General features: G+C 37.3%; 2 protein-coding genes across 3 annotated transcripts; both read right to left on the bottom strand.

Moving 5' to 3' along the window:
* Positions 1 to 1,602: 1,602 nt before the first annotated feature.
* Positions 1,603 to 7,708, bottom strand: LOC119985414 (65-kDa microtubule-associated protein 1-like). Of its 2 annotated transcripts, none has more exons than XM_038829717.1 (10): positions 7,538 to 7,708; positions 5,986 to 6,075; positions 5,674 to 5,877; positions 5,277 to 5,525; positions 4,959 to 5,165; positions 4,015 to 4,170; positions 3,622 to 3,933; positions 3,092 to 3,179; positions 2,267 to 2,415; positions 1,603 to 2,112 (listed from the first exon to the last, which is right to left on the bottom strand). In XM_038829717.1, the coding sequence occupies exons 2-10, from the start codon at positions 6,055 to 6,057 to the stop codon at positions 1,822 to 1,824; spliced, it is 1,728 nt and encodes a 575-aa protein (XP_038685645.1). In that variant the 5' UTR covers positions 6,058 to 6,075; positions 7,538 to 7,708; the 3' UTR covers positions 1,603 to 1,821. The 2 variants fall into 2 exon arrangements, with proteins under 2 accessions (XP_038685645.1, XP_038685646.1); XM_038829718.1 differs by having other exon boundaries at positions 5,277 to 5,516.
* Positions 7,709 to 12,587: 4,879 nt separating this feature from the next.
* Positions 12,588 to 13,803, bottom strand: LOC119986129. The gene is made up of 2 exons (XM_038830678.1): positions 12,705 to 13,803; positions 12,588 to 12,607 (listed from the first exon to the last, which is right to left on the bottom strand). Exons 1-2 carry the CDS (start codon positions 13,801 to 13,803, stop codon positions 12,588 to 12,590), a joined length of 1,119 nt encoding a protein of 372 aa, XP_038686606.1.
* Between the last annotated feature and the right edge of the window lie 2,964 nt (positions 13,804 to 16,767).

Here is a 16,767-nt window from a genome sequence, read left to right as displayed (position 1 = left end):
GACTATCGCCAAGTGATTAATTATAACACACTATTGTGTTTTCTATACTAAACATATTCTTCATCATTGGATATAAATTCTAGACTCCGAGTAACTACGTGATATACTTAGGTCGTTTTAATTCTAACTATGTCATTCTCTGTAGATGACCCTAATAGTATAAAAAAGAAAAAATCAAATCACTATGAAAATACACTATAGAAAAATTGTCTTAAAATTAGAATATAACAATTTCAACGTTAATTAAAAAGTAAAGAAAAATAATGTGTATAGCAAAACATTAACTAAACCCTAAAACACACCAATGTACTATTTTCATGGAGTCTAAACCAATCCAATGGAGTACTCTTTAGCAGCTAATGACTCTCGTAAAGCTTTTTAAAACACTTCTTTTCCATATCGTAGACACCGGTATTAGCTCGATAATGTTTATGAAAACAATCATCAATGAAATAGATGCAATTTGACCTACGTTCTCTGCTACCATTGCTTTGTGCTAAGATCGACATGGATTTGAAGGGACCCAAATATATGGCATAGTTTCCCAAGCTTTTCACTCAGAACCCATTTTCTCTCATCACCCTTCAACTCTAATTTATGTACCCTAAACCATATAGTCTTGTGTGTTGTGTAGCTCTCCCATATATTTCCTTTTTGTATACTAATACTATTATTTCTTTACACATAATATCTGGAGACTAGCAACAAATCACCCATCAACTCAACCAAGTAATTGGTTCGTTGTTTGTTGTATCTTGGTTTTGGCAGCCGAATCAATTTCTCCATCATTGGATGATCATCTTGATTAACATCTCCGCAAACACGATAGACATAATCATTCCGTGTTGGAAATCTTAGCCCTACAACATAAAAATCACCCTTGTAGCGTATCACATCAGCAGCATAATCAACTTCGTCTCCACAATAATCCAATTTGATCCAGGTTTGGTCACCCAGCCTACAAAAACCAAGGTTTCCATCGCCATAATACGCAACCAAAACACTACAATTGGAGTCCGAAGGGCTTGTAGAAGTGACCACTCTCTATCCCTTTATTACATAGCCTGATCCAGACCATGAAGGCCGTCTTTCCCATATTGGAGGAAGCTTAATCTGAGCTCTTGTACGCAGATTTAGAAGGCGGGTTTCATGCAGCGATGCACAACCAGTTGTCAAGAACCAACCGTCAAGGGCAGAGTGAAACCGTTGCCCGCGAAGCTCTGGTAAATCCATCAGCTGGGTTTTTCTTGTTTTAGTGTAGAAGAGGTGGTAGTTTGCTTGATTTGGGGGTAGATCGTCACAATGGTAATTATACGACCATGCAAGCTGTCTTTCATAGCCATGGTATGTGAGAAGTAAGAATGGTGTGGTGGTTGTAAGATTGTTGAGTACTTGTTGGATGAGTGAGCACCATGAAACACATACTCTTGCACAAGATGATAGATCGTTCACATTGTTGGTAAGTTTTTCAAATATTTGGGAGAGGAGTTCTGGTAGCAGATCAGACCAAGCTGGTGCCGCAGCAGCCATGAAAAAACAAGGAAGCAAGACGAATTAATCAACAGAAATAAGTAGTATTTATGGACAAAGTAAACATAGACACCTTCAAAAAAAATCCCATAGAAGAACTCATAGTCCTATTAGTACTACAATAGGTTCCGCAGAATTAAAACCAAACGGCAATATAACATGCAAAACTACACACAGTTTACTCAATAGATTCATCTCTTGACTATATATCCCCTACAACGGGACCTAGTAATATCACAGCCGTAAACCTACATTACAATTCTCGACCTCACTCTTAGCTACTGATTATGTTCATGGCGATGTAGGAACAGGGTCAGTACTGCAAACATGGGATGCAGCATCCTCTTTCACGTAGTTGACAGGAGCAACTGGCCTGTTATCTCTCTTCCCATCTTTGGTTGTGGACCTGCTTCCGTTTTGATGAGCATTCAGTGATAGGCGTCTGCCGGGAGTTCCATTGGCACCACCATTCGTACGAGGGCCCACTACCTTCTTGGTGCCAACTGGTCTTGCAGGACTAGGTCGTGAACTGAGACTCGCTTCTTGTTCCGTGTTTTGCAGCTCATTGTACTTCTTTTGATCCTATTTGGTCCAAAGATGATCACATTTGGTACATGAGAAATAAAATAGAAAAACAACCACGATTCTTGAATACCAAATCTTGCCTTGGCCAATTGCCAATTGCCAATCTAGATAGTTTCAAGATTTAAGCTTTTATTGCATGCCTAGAACTTACCCTCATCCTCCGCTTCTCTTCTTCTCTTTCCTGCCTGAGCATGGCATATTCATCTAACATGGCGAGGAGAGGAACACCATCGTAAGCAAACTGTAGCCCTCGTTCTTCTTCCCAAGCCCGTGTTTTGGCAACCATGGTTTCAACCATAGCTACATGGCCCAAATTTAATGTCAATACAACATTATAAACGAAACCATGCAATCATGTTAAGCATGGATGCAGCACGAACTGTTAATTTCCATTTAAAAGTTTCAAGCATAATTGATCATCTGATATTGGGGGAAAACTCAGTAATCTAGAAGTCTGCCTATATTTAGTACCACCTGTGGTAGTTTCTCAATGACAAAAGCAAAGTGGGCACAAATGCCATCATAGGCCCTAAAGCATATCTATTTTGAATCCGAAGGAGAAATTCACCGAGTACTGATGTGTACCATACACCTGAATTTGCATATAATAATGTCCACCTCTTACCAAGAACAAGCCATTGATGGATATTAAAAGGAAGTTCGTGCAGATCCTGTGTAGTCTCTTATTCAATACACAAGGAACAAGATCAAGTCCATTCCCTTTCTAGTTCTCATGAAGGAATAATCATAAGGTAATTAAAATATGTCAATTTTGAATTAAATCAAACACTTGTTGAAATTCAATCTTATTTTGTGGAATGATTAATATACTTGATGGAGAGAATGAATTACTCTTACCAACTGAATATCCTAACTGCCAGAGGACAGACACACTCATATATTGCAAGACAATACGTGAATGAAAAATATTAATGCATGTCATAATAGCAGAGGTGTCGCTCTTATTATTACGTACCTGGAATTTTATTCACCAGAATACGACCTTTCTCTGCACGCTTGAGATTTAGATGTGCACCTCTACTACCATTGTACCTGTTTTCATCCTGTTTCAGGGAGCCAATGTCAGGTACGAGTACAAAAGTCAACTGTACTTTCTGATAAGCTTGTATGTTCGAAAAGATATATGTATCCTTTGTAATACGCTAACTTCCTTGGTTGAAGTAGTCCCGATGCTCAGCTAAATGTGTTCCCAGTGCTTTTGCAATAATAGTATGACCAGACAAAAGAAATCAACATAGTTAATAAATCTGCCAATGGGTTGTTGGCGTTCGAAAAGCGATGTATGGACCTTCCGGTTGGATCAGATAGTTGAATGTTTGAAGCACGTTTGATTAGGAGATGCTTTTGGAGTGTAAAAGTCTTGCTCTAGTAAGGAATCTGGTTATGTCAAAAGTTACGTGTTCTTTTTGCTAATTAGAGAGAGACCAAAGAAAAGAACGCCAGCATGAACATAAAATATGCAGGCACACAGTGTGAGAAAATTACCCTATTATAGTCTTCAAGCCAACTCTCTTCTTCACAGGCTGACATCCATTTCTCAACTTTGTCCAAAATATCTTTTCTGCTAAGAGCTTCTTCTTTTGCCTTTGATATCTGATTATCCATGTCAGCAAGTAACTCAGCAGGCTCGACACCCGCAGAATCAATTAGTTCCATAATCGTTTCTCGAGCAGCCTCTGGATCTATTTCAATGTGAGCATGGGCAAATATCTCTTCAAGTTCACCTTGCCTTTTGAAAGCAATTTCCTTCATCCTGCTGGCCTTGAGTTGATCAAATCTTTCAACTTCGACCTCAGCCTTAATTGCAGAAAGAAGAAAATGAGTAAATGGTGCCAAAACTCAAAATCTGCTGTTCCACAGATGGTGGAACTAGAATACCTGCTCAATCAGATCCAGTGCTACAGCCCCAGCGACTGTTACTTCATCAATTGAGGTGGATACGTTACATGTTACATGGTCAAAAAGTCTCCTTTCATCAATGGGGGTATCCATCAGATTCCACAGATCAATTAACTGAGTTGCTAACTCTTGAAGCTGGAAAAGAGAACAAGCGGCAATAGGTTATTAAAATTGCTGGATCAGATTCATGTGTGTTTGTGAGACTCAATCTATGATGTTAAATGCAGAATGGAAACTAGAGATACAACTCAATTAGATAATGAATGACATACAAAATAACGTGGGCGCAGTAGTAAATGCGCTAAGAAAAACGAAGTTTTCTCAGTTGTGAAAAACATGGGTTCAAATTCTCTCACAAGAAACTTGTCCAGAAGTTCAGAATTTTTTATCTGACTACTTTCTGATTTACAATGAAGCTACATCAATAACAAGAAAGCAAGCTCTGTGGAAAAGCAAAGAGAAAATGCTTTTTTTTCACTACAAATTTAGTGATATGTTCTTCATAACAACCCTCTTCCTAGAAAAAGGTTGGTGAACAACTCCCATGAGCACGGCTCCAGCAGTGGGCGGGATTGGGGACATACATGATTATGCAAACCTTATCCCACATAATATGTGGAGACTTGTTTCCATGAATTAAACCTATGACATCTAGGTTGCACCCCTGCAACTCTACCACCATGATACATGTTTGTATGTACACGTAAAATAAAAGATATAAACATAATTTAATTATTGAAGTAAGCATGATCTAATTATTCAATGACTATGTGCTTAATGATAGCCAAGAATATTACAACAGGCAGTCTTCTGAATACTTCAAATTCTATGGATGTATAAAGGCCATCAATCAAATAAGTAAATTACAAAGCAAAGTAATTCAAATAGATTCTTCTAAAAGTAAACAAATTGATATAGTTTACCTTGTGAAGCCTCTGCTTCTTCTCTTCTTTTAACCCTGAGACTGTCTTAGCCAACCTAGATAGTGTCTCATTGCTAATGCTTACACCGGTAGAGTCATTTAAGCTTGGGTGAACATCAGTTATAGTGCTGTAGAAGTCCATCCCAAGCACAGCACAAAGATCATGCACAGTGCTTACAAATTCGAGCACCTTGTGCAACCTATCACTCTGCCAATTCAAGATTACTAATTAGTAGTGATAAACTTAAAATATCATTATGACACCATGATCATTTCATTTACCAAATAAAAGTTTAACCAAGAAAAACGAGAGCTTTACCTTTTCCTTTTGAAGTTCCTGAAGCTGGGAATGATACTCATCCAACTTCTTCAAGGACAAGTTAGACTCTTCTACTGCAGGGTTCTCACTTATGTTCAAGCTTCCAGCAATTTCTCCACATATTTTTTGGATCTGATACTGCGCATCTGAAAACGCTTTCACTCTTTCTTCCTTCTGCTTCCAAAGCTGTTCAAGTGCTGGTGCTATAGCTGCTAGTTCTTCTTTGATTGTCCCTGAAGTCTTCTCAGGCTGAAAGAAATTAGAGACAAAAAGAAAGTGGGGAATCCATTTTTATGTATCAAGGGCAAACTAAGAAGGCTGATGCACATAAATTAACATATTTATACCCTCGTTCCACAAATATTTACATTAATGACTTGGTTAACCAAAAACTCACAATTCCAACAAAACTTTTCTCTCCAAGGGCCGATAAAAGTTTGGAAAGCTCAAGTTTGGCATCTGAAAGGGCCTGAAGGAGCTGTGCCCTTGACTTAGTAGCCCGCTCAACCTTGTTCTTATAGACATCCAAGCACTCCTGCTCTATTTGAAGAAGCATCTTGTCCCGTTCCTCATCACTCTCACCAACCTCATCCCAGATTTCCTAAAGTATATTACAGATCAGAGAATTGATGACACTAAGGTCATATTTAATGAATGGGGCAAAATAAGTGACAGGACATAGTAAAATAAAACAAACTAGAAAAGTTACCTGAAGTTTTTGCAGGAGTGAACCACAAGTGGTTTCTCCAAGAAGAGTGTTTTGAGCACTTGTCACTGCCATTCACGTTGATGCTGCAACCTACCCATGCGAAATAGAGACTGCTTAAACACCAGTCTATGTTTCTATACGCATGTGTATATATATATTTTACAGAGTAAAGTAAACCCACAAGCCAGGAACATAGACCCAAATGTAAGATTTTATTGACCAGAAAGAAAGCATACTCCAACAGTGCAGTAAAACAAGCACACCTCTCAGAATCAATTGTATAAAAACTAACTGGACAGTAAAAGGTTCCAAACAAAGAGCGAAAAGGAACATTGGAACAGTAGAAAAAATCAAATAAAGGAGGATAGACCATACTAAATAGCTATTCGAGTTCAAGTAAATCCCACGCCATTGTTTACAGTATTCCTTCTTCAAGTTAGTCTTAGTCAAAATTTTGAAATCGCACTGCTGCATAACTTTCGACATTTTTTTATTAACCAAACTGACAAAGCCCCAAAATATAATTCCATGCACCGAACTTAACCTTCAATGCCATCTTGCTTTCAAGGAAACATTAGAAGGTCAGAAAACCAAATTTCTAATTGCACGTCTTATTAGTTGGACCTTACAAGTCACAAGTAACCGGCCTAGCCAAAATTGATTTCTCCACCTAGTCGATGTGCAAATGATACAAAAACAGAACCACTTATACTTAACACTTAACAGCCCTCTCTCCCTTTCTCCGCTTTCACCTTTGCAACCAATTCTAGAATCAATTCATTCCCATCAACCCACAATGCCAGACTCTTTAAACATACTTAAATTTTGCCATGATCTCTCATACACCAAAAGGACCCTCACCTTATTCACTAAAACATATGCAATAAGACAAGTATAAAGAATTAAAGACTAATCACAATGTTCATTACCTCTATATATACAAAAAAAAAGCAAACAAATATTGTGCACAAGGCACCCGCATTATGCATATGCAAACCTTACACCACATAATATGTGAAGAGGCTATTTAACCAGAGACTCCTAGGTTGCACCCTTGCAAAAATAAGCATTGATAGGAAGTGAACTTATCCTACTTGACCCCAACATATTTAACAGCTTTCAGTCCCACATCTTTTCGGCAACCAGAGAGAACCTTAATGAATCAAAGGACAAAGCCAATTATTGAAAAACATAACGTTCGAACTCCGAAAAAACATCAGCCAAAAAAAAAATCGCAACTTTTCAAAAAAACATACATTCACTAATTCCCATGATCAAAATCACACTAAATTAACTTCACATGCAAGAACAACTTAACCCAAAAACCCCATTTCAGCAACAATGTATAAACAATTACTAACCACATACTCCATACTCAATCCATCAAGTATCATAACAGCTCCATAACATCCAGATCTCTCCCACTCCCAAATCGATACAAGCATTACAATGAAATCGAGAGAGAGAGAGTTCTACTTCTACATTACATTTGCAGCCAAACAAGGAATAAACTTTAAAAGCTAAAATGCCACAGAGACAAGGAATTGCTTACCTTACTCGTCCTTGAAGGTAAGGATTTATAGGGTCTGTGATATTCAGATATAACCTTCGAAAGCTTAACTTGCTCTGTACCTCAGTGAGGAGAGTGAAGGTGAAAGGAGCACGTAAAGTATTTGACAAAACAAAAGAGTAAAGAACAGAGAAACGGAGGGAGAGACAAGGAGTGTGGAGCCCTTGTATAGCAATTTTTTTTTTGGGTCCGACACATCACACCAATAATTTTACATAAATACACACAAACACTATTCGCAGGATTCCAACCCCATCTACCCTAGTCAATCAACCAATGACTTTGACCCTGTTGTATTGAATGCTGACTGGTCTATGATTGAAGACAGAGTTGTACATTTTGGGTGTTAATTGGTTCATGATCAATCAAAACGAAGCACATTTAAAGAATCAGGAATAGCTTAGATAATAATCATATATATGATATTCCATAAAGCTTTCGAGTTTCATCCTCTACATCCTCGTCCCTATATTAAAAAAATAAGCACATTTGAATTTGTGTTTCAAGTGGGTTCCATTGATTAGTTAAATCAGTAAACAAAAAGAATGGTGGTGCATAGTCCAAATTGGTCAAAAAAGTGCATTCAATTGTTTACCTATAATAGACTTTGGTCGGTCATGTATACTTGACTTATGTGCCTGCAAAATATGCAAGAAATTCTCATAAAGTTCATTTTCATTAACCTCCAATTTGGTGTCTTTGTTTCACTCCAACAAAAAGAAATTGTATCATTTTGGCTTGTTGGTTAGTTTGGAAATGTGAATCATTTTAGTTAAATCACCATACTATCTTACAATAATAATTTGCAATTTGAGTAAAGAGAATTGATTTTACCAACTAATAATTGAATTAGGTAACACATATTATTAAGTATTTACGGTGGCTACAAGTTGAGATTTGGTACAACTTACCCCGTCATCAGGTGAAAATTTATGTGCATGTGGACCATATCGGATCTTTAAAGGATAAGTTTGTATGACATCATTTTCAGTTACCAACAAAGAAGTATTTACAATGAGATAACCGCATGTATGTGGTCAAGTTGGTCGAGAATGAATTCTTTCATCTTGGAAATTCAATCATTATATATATTAACATAAGATTTATGAGGATTTACGCAAATCAAAGGCAGATATATGATAGTTAGAAGGGAAAAAAAATTATTTACATGATGAAGGCATAACACATGCGAGGGGCAGTTTTGTGGTTGAATTGAATAGAAGAGGCAAATAATCTTTCATACAAACAAAGGTATAAGAGATGTTTTAAACAAATGTGTTGTAGGGAGAAAACCCAACAAAAGGTCTTTATCATTGCTAGGTGTCTCACTCCTTTTAGTGCAACGCCGTGCAAGATCTCTTGTTGCTATCATAATTATAATTATATATATATGTTTGATAACTGAGAAGTAGACCATATAGGTTTATCTTTTGAACATTTGATATGAGTCTAAACTCAAATTGTTAGGCTTGTACGCACAGAAGTTTCATACTTGACGATAGCATAAGTTTGACCAAAGTCCAACGCGCGACGAAAAGTGTCTTGCTCCGGGTAATAATTGAACTCAAGATCTTCTGTTCACCACTAGTCTATTAACCAAGTAATTTGGATATATACACACATAGTCAGCTATCATAATAAATATTTATATTTTTAATCTTTTGATGTGATGTTGGACATGTCAAAATTAATCTTTTGATGAATTACATAGTAGTATCTGTAAACCAGTGTGAGTATGTATAATATAGACTTAAATAAGCTATTTGAACAATTTCACTTTTTCATCAGTGTCTGTGTAATTCATATTGTCATCTCATGCGCTACTTCTGATGCATGAGATATTCGATCTGAATACTCCATATAAATTTATAAAATGTTCACCCCGTCTCGACTTCACTGTCTCTTAGTCTCTGCACTAGCTCTCTAATTTATCAACTAATTTAAATGACAAGTTGGGTACTCATTTTCCCACCTCCAAAATGTCATGAGTTCAAATGGAGGAGGCGGGATATTTTTTGAAATAAAACACATGCCAGTCCACCAAAAGGTGCCAAGCCAAGGCCCAACGCACAATACCTTAGTTAGGTGAACATAGTGACGATCCTGATTATTCTCTACAAATATAGGCATATATAGCCCATACATTTTGTCTTCAATGGCATGATCATAAGTTAATACGGCTTATAAGCTCAAATAACCTCTTTGGGTATAAACTAGGTTATATATGATAGAACGAAATCTTAGAAGTAATTGATTGATTTCGTGTATCATTGACTTAATTATTCTTCGTCTCATGCATGATTTGCTTTCCAAATCATGTTTGGTTTTTCGTTTCCCAATTCTCTTTCCTTCATTTTAGGATATCAATCAATACTAGGTCATTGTTTATACATTAAGGATATCAATCAATCAATCAATACTATTTTCCTTGTGTCTTTCAACCCTTTGCCGAAACAAGTATTGAGATTTCAAGTTTGTGTTACTCTTTCCTTTGTATTTTCCTGTTCCAATGACTCCATCGCCACCTTGGTCCAATCTTCCAATTGATATCGTCAATCTAATCATTGAAAAAGTTAGTGAGGACATCGATGATTTATTTTCTTGTGCAAAAGTATGTGTTTCCTGGCGTTCGCTTGCCAAAAGATTGTTGGACTATCTTACAACGAAAGCGCCATTGATTCTTCTCACAAGCCAAGGCATCATCTCGCCAAGTTCTCATTGGGAGCATATCCTCGACGACACACCTGCGAATCAAGCTCAATGTCGCCTCTTCGACATCCAAACCCTAAGAATTCACGTAAAACGAGTTCCCCACCCACGTGGTAGACACTTTCGTAGTTGCTCCAATGGTTGGTTATTGTTCACTGCAAGTCAATTATTGTGGGAGGAACTCCACCTTGTGAATCCGCTTACTGGAATTATTCTCCGGCTGCCATACTCATATTTTCCAATTGAGTATTTAGTAGAGCGGGAAAATCAAGGAAGAGGATCCGGTTACATGAATCACTCTTGGAATCGGAAGTTTGATCCACTTATTAGAGTTGTCATGTCTACAAGTCCTTTGGATCCGAACTGTATATTTTTAGGTGGAAAAGATTTTTTCCATAGTTATAGTATTTGCAGACCAAATCATCAAGGCTGGACAAGAAAAGGATCTCCAGACTTTCCTGGAGATATCATGATTCAATTCAAGGATGCAATTTGTTATAAGGGTGAATTTTACTTTGTAGGTTGGATTACTCATCGTTATGAGGATGGTCGACCTGGACTAGGCATCGATGGTTTAATCTATCGTATTCGTGTTGATGAGGCCCGTCCAAGAATAGAGCCATTGATACCGTCGCCAGAGGGAGGCCACTTGCAAGCTTACTTTGTGGAGTTGATGGGTGATTTGTTGATAGTATTGGGACATATGGGAGAGGGACCATGTTATTCACAATGTATGGAATACTTTAAGGTATACAAATTGGTATCGGAGCGTAAGCACGTATGGGTGGAGGTGGAAAGTTTGGAGAACAATGCATTATACTTGGGTCAACAGAGTTCCATGTCGGTTGCAGTTGGCGATGAGAGGGAGAACAAAGGTTGTAGAGCAAATTGTATCTATTTTATCGATCCATTTTATGAAATTGACCATGGATATGACAACGATTCATATGTTGGTAAGGTCTCTGTCTGTGTTTTTGACATGGAAAGCAAGCATATCACGAAATTGGTCGAGATTTGAAGGAAACGTTAGGGTTTTTTTTTATTTTTTGGTTTTAGTTTGAGTGATTTTCATTCATGTTTTGCTTCACCTTATATTTGAATCTCAGGACAATGTGTTGCAATTTTCATTCTAATGTTTCCAATTTATTGAACTTCCTCTTGTTGTTGATCCTTTGCTTTTTTTCTTTTTTTTTTTTTTGACTTCATTTCAAAATTATACATGTATTGAGAGATTGCTAATTTTGTTCATTAACATCTATACAAATTTCTTCACAACACTAATGCTATGTTTGGCAGCATAATTCCGTCCAGTACTGGAATAGTGAATTCCGGGTCAAAGGAAATTCATGCGTTTGGTTAGGCGTTTCATATCGGAATGGAACAACGAATTCCATTCCTATCCAGAATTGAATTTTCTAGCCTTGAACCTCGGAATTGAAAATTCAAGGCATAATGAAATTATAGTGCATCTGTAAAATGTTCCTCTATTGTTTATCTCATCTTCTTCCCCCTTCCATGCCCTTTTGTTCCTCTTTTTGGGAATTTTTTTTCGTACAAACCACTCTTGGTTGGGAGACTCAACTGATGTGGGACTTTAACAGTTGGAGCCACTTTTTGGCTTCTATGTCTTTTAAGTGTTGACTTTGCTTTATCAAGTCATGGGAGGGCTCGATCGGGTCACTTGTTTTTGGTTGGTGTGGAGTCTTTGTTGTGAGTTTCATGGGTATGATAAGGACCAGGGAAGACAACTAACGAATGCTTATAATCGGGCTCATAGGCTAAAGTTGAAGGAGCAGCGTGGTGGGACAAGCAATGAAGAAGTGACCATGAAGGCCATGCATGTCAACCTGCATGAAGGTGAGACAGTTCTTTCCAACGAGAAGCTGTCCACGTCCACAATACGAGGCCAATTTGATTAGGGACTCATTAGTCAACTTTCAATTATTTGTTTAGCATTTGCTTTCACTAATTGTTGTCTATTAATTACGTTTCCTTAAGGTAGTTTCCTATTAGTTTTCCTACTTTAAATTAGAATAGGAATAATCTCAAAATAATTTTTATAAATAGTAGAATGATCTCTTAAGAGATTAGAACCCTAAATAAATAGAAAACGGGATACTTAGTAGATAAGGAAACTAAAAGTGTAAATTGTTGTAATTAAGAAAATATTCAAAAATAGTAAAATGCTAATTAGAAGGCCTAAATAAACATAATTTGGCTAAAATAGCCGATTAACCATGCTGGGACGAGTCACCCTCCAAATTTTATGCAATTCCGAACTCATGATTCGGTATTCCAAACGCCCTATAACAATTTAGGAATATCAAAACAAGGAAACAAAATCTGCAAAACCACTATTGAATATAGCTTACAAATAATAAATCAACCATAGGAGAGTGATGATGAGTGCTACTAATTTCCATTACCGAGCATTACGAACTTGAGAGTGGAGACCATTGAGTAATCTTCGTTTCCATGTCATAGACACCACGATCGATCCATTGGTCTCGCCTTTCAACAAAGTAGATACAATTTGCTCTGCATTCTCTACTATTCTCCTCCCCAATCGAGACAGATGTGGAAGATGGACGATTAAGGTAAATGCCATTGTTGCCTAAACTTTTCACTGGAACCCATTCCTTCTCACCCTCCCACTTCAATCTATATACCTCAAATCTTCTACTTTTGTCTTGTGGATTCGATTGCTTATATTTCAACACTATTAACAAATCATCCATCAATTCAACCAAGTAGCCGAAAATGTATACAAATGCAGAGTGTAAGTCAGTAGGCTGGTAACGAAATAACAACTTCGCCGTAGGAGAAGGAGGAGGCATCCGTATCAATTCCTCCATGAAGAGATCATGAACTGAATTATTCAGGTCACAGCGTATACGACCGATAGAATCATAATGTCCAATACACGGATCACTGAATACATAAAACTCACCCTTGTAGAATATCGCGCTGCGAAAAAACAAGTTCTTTGGAGAAGAATGCTTGATTCTAGTCCAAGTTCGGTCACCTGGTTTGCAAACGACTAATTCTTGGTTCGATGAGTATATGCCTAAAACCATGCTCTTAGAATCTAAGGGGTTCCGCGAGGTGACTACCGTCAATCCCTCACTTGGATTGAACTGGTTCCCTGCCGATGGAAGCCTAATCCGTGCTCCGGTGATGGGGTTCAGGAGATTAATTTCATGTGGCAAAGCACGAGCAATCGTCAGCAGCCAACCATGACAGCAACTACGAATCCATCTTCCTTGTAGCCCTGGATTAACTCGAATTTTGGGGGTTTTTAGGGTTTTGATGTTAACAAGTGAGACTTGACTGCCTTTGTCTTGGTGATCATCATCAGTGACTAATAGTAGGAATGGTGTTTTGGGTAGAAGACGTTGGGACAATTTGCTGATGGCCGAGCGCCATGAAAGGCAAACACTTGCACAAGATGATAGATATTCAAAATCATCTCCATATTTTTCAAAAACTAGAGAGAGTAGATCTATGTGGAGATCAGACCAAGGTGGTGTTGAAGCCATAGACACATATAATTGGAGCTAGGAAGGCAGAGAGGTAAGCCTTCTTTTTTTTTCTTTGAATACTTTCTAAGGTTTAGACTTTGAAGAAGACTACCATATACGACTTTGAATGGAAATAGGAACACGAATACAAAATGGAAACGCTCCATTGCAGCAGAGATAATTCAATCAAAACTACCAAAGGAAGAAACACTCCTATTTCATTTGTATCTCTATGGCGTTTGATATATATATAGTTGCGCATTTGAAAACAACTTCTAAGCTTGGTTATATCTTAGAACTAATTGATTGATTTGGTGTATCTATCATTGACTTATTCTTTGTGTGTCATGCCTGATTTGCTTGTTGATTTACTTTCCATATGATCATGTTTGGTTTAGTTTCCGATTTTGTTTCCTCCATTGTAGGATTGTATATGTATGTGTGTGTGAAATATTGTAAACAAAATCAAGCCAATATTTTATACAAATCTTCCACTATTAATACGCTAGCTAAAGTTTAAGACTATTGGTTGGATATAATCCCAGCTCACTAAGGACCAAAAGACTGTTGTTGTTTTTTTTTTTGAAAAAGGGCTTAGCCCGGGAATTTTATTGATCAATGAAGAGAAAAAGCCTCTCTTCATGGCTTACAAGAAACGAGGGGGCATTTCCTTGGTAATAAGAAGAAAAACACACAATAAAAGCATAACCAACCACACAACAATGAGCACAAAACCCACAAGAAACTTATTTTTTGATACGAAAAGCTGGGATCCCAACCTATCCATCTGAAGCAGACCTTTAACAATAGGAGGGAGATTACAAAAATTGTCATAGACTACAGAAGCCACATTTCCTCACACCCAGAAGACAAACTGAGGCTGCTAAAAGAGAGCTAACTTGCTATAAAGTCCTATAACAATTACTACTCCTTATTAATCATAGAAATTAGTACTCTTCATCAATCAATGTGTGTGTATATATATCTGATGTGGGGGTGACATGATAAAAGAAACTTTCTACTCAAATATGTTGATTCGACTCGCGAATAAAAAAATTTAAAGTTTCAACACTTTATTGATTCTAAAAAATACCAAATATTGAAAACAAAATGATGCTCGCCTTTGTAATTTTTATTCAACTAAAAAAGAAACAAAATGATAACGTGGTAAAACTCGCCTAAAACCAAGCTAAACTAATACAGAATTGCTTCTATCTTTTGATCCGCACCAATATCAAAACAATGAAACAAAGTTTGCAAAAAAACCACTATTGAATATAACTTACAAATAAGAAATCAACCATTGGAGAGTGATGATGATGATTGCTACTAATTTCCATTACCGAGCATTACGAACTTGAGAGTTTAGACCATTGAGTAATCTGCGTTTCCATGTCATAGACACCACGGTATAATCCTTCAACAAAGTAGATACAATTTGCCCTGCATTCTCTGCTATTCTCCTCCCCAATCGAGACAGATATGGAAGATAGATAATCAAGGTAAATGCCATTGTTGCCTAAACTTTTCACCGGAACCCATTCCTTCTCACCCTCCCACTTCAATCTATACACCTCAAATCTTCTACTTTTGTCTTGTTCCTCATGTTTCAACACTATTAACAAATCATCCATCAACTCCACCAAGTAACTGCGAATGTATCCAAATATGGGGGCTGATTGATTACGATGAAATCGAAATAACAACTCCACCATAGGAGGAGGAGGCAGCAGTCTCATGTCCTCTTCATGTATTGAATTATTCAGGTCACAACGGATACGACCGATAAAATCAAAATCAGAATCTCCAATAGGTGGACATTTCAATACATAAAACTCACCCTTGTAAAATATCGCTCTAAGAAATAACACATAGACAAGAATTGTCGATTCTAGTCCAAGTTCGGTCACCTATTTTGCAAACGACTAGTTTTTTGTTATAAGAGTGTATGCCTAAAACCATGCAATTAGAACATGAGGGGTTCCCCGAGGTGAGTATCGTCAATCCTTCACTTGGATTGAACTGGTTCCCTGCCGGTGGAAGCCTAATCCGCGCTCCGCTGATGGGGTTCAGGAGATTAACTTCATGTGGCCAAGCACGACCAATCGTCAGCAACCTACCATAGGAGCAACTACGAATCCATCTTCCTAGTAGCCCTGGATTAACTCGAATTTTGTGGGTTTTTAGGGTTTGGATGTCAACGAGTGAGACTCGGCTGCCTTTGTCTGGGTGATCATCATCAGTGAGTAATAGTTGGAATGGTGGTTTGGGTAGAAGATGTTGGGACAATTCGTCGACGGCCGAGCGCCAAGAAAGGCAAACACTTGCACAAGATGATAGATATTCAAAATCATCTTCCAATTTTTCAAAAACTAGAGAGAGTAGATCTATGTGGAGATCAGACCATGGTGGTGCTGAAGCCATATACACATATAATTGGAGAAAGGGAGAGAGCTACTAAGCCTTTTTTCCTTCAATACTTTCTAGGGTTTAGAAACATTATTGTCGCACATATAAATACGATTACGAATTCTCAGAGAGAGGAAAAAGTTGAATATAGTTTTCAATTCCTATATATATGGAATCAAATCCAGTGTTTTTTCTTCTTTTTTTCTTTTTTTTTCTTATGAAGACTTATAGGTCACACACGCTAAGCCATGCTCGAGGGACATGAAGACCACCACAATGGATGGAAACTACCCAAATCCGAACCCCCTAGTGTTTTTTTTCCATAGTTCATAGGAATTCTCCTATAAAATCCCAAAGCGAGGTTCTAAAATGAGGTTATAACTTTTAGGGTTTACAAAAATTTTTTAAAAATTTGAAAAAAATATATATTTGTATTTTTATCGGTCTTAAGAATCCAACAATATATTTTTTGTTCGAAACAAAAATAAAATTTAACATGAAAAGTTCATAGTAATTATGGAAGTTGGATATAAAACAAAAGACATTTCATACACTTTTCAGGTTACATTTGAT

This window comes from Tripterygium wilfordii, chromosome 19, assembly GCF_013401445.1.
Source record: "Tripterygium wilfordii isolate XIE 37 chromosome 19, ASM1340144v1, whole genome shotgun sequence".
Lineage (NCBI taxonomy): Eukaryota > Viridiplantae > Streptophyta > Magnoliopsida > Celastrales > Celastraceae > Tripterygium > Tripterygium wilfordii.
The sequence above is the reverse complement of the archived record's forward strand: the minus strand, read 5'-3'. Positions and strand labels throughout refer to the sequence as shown.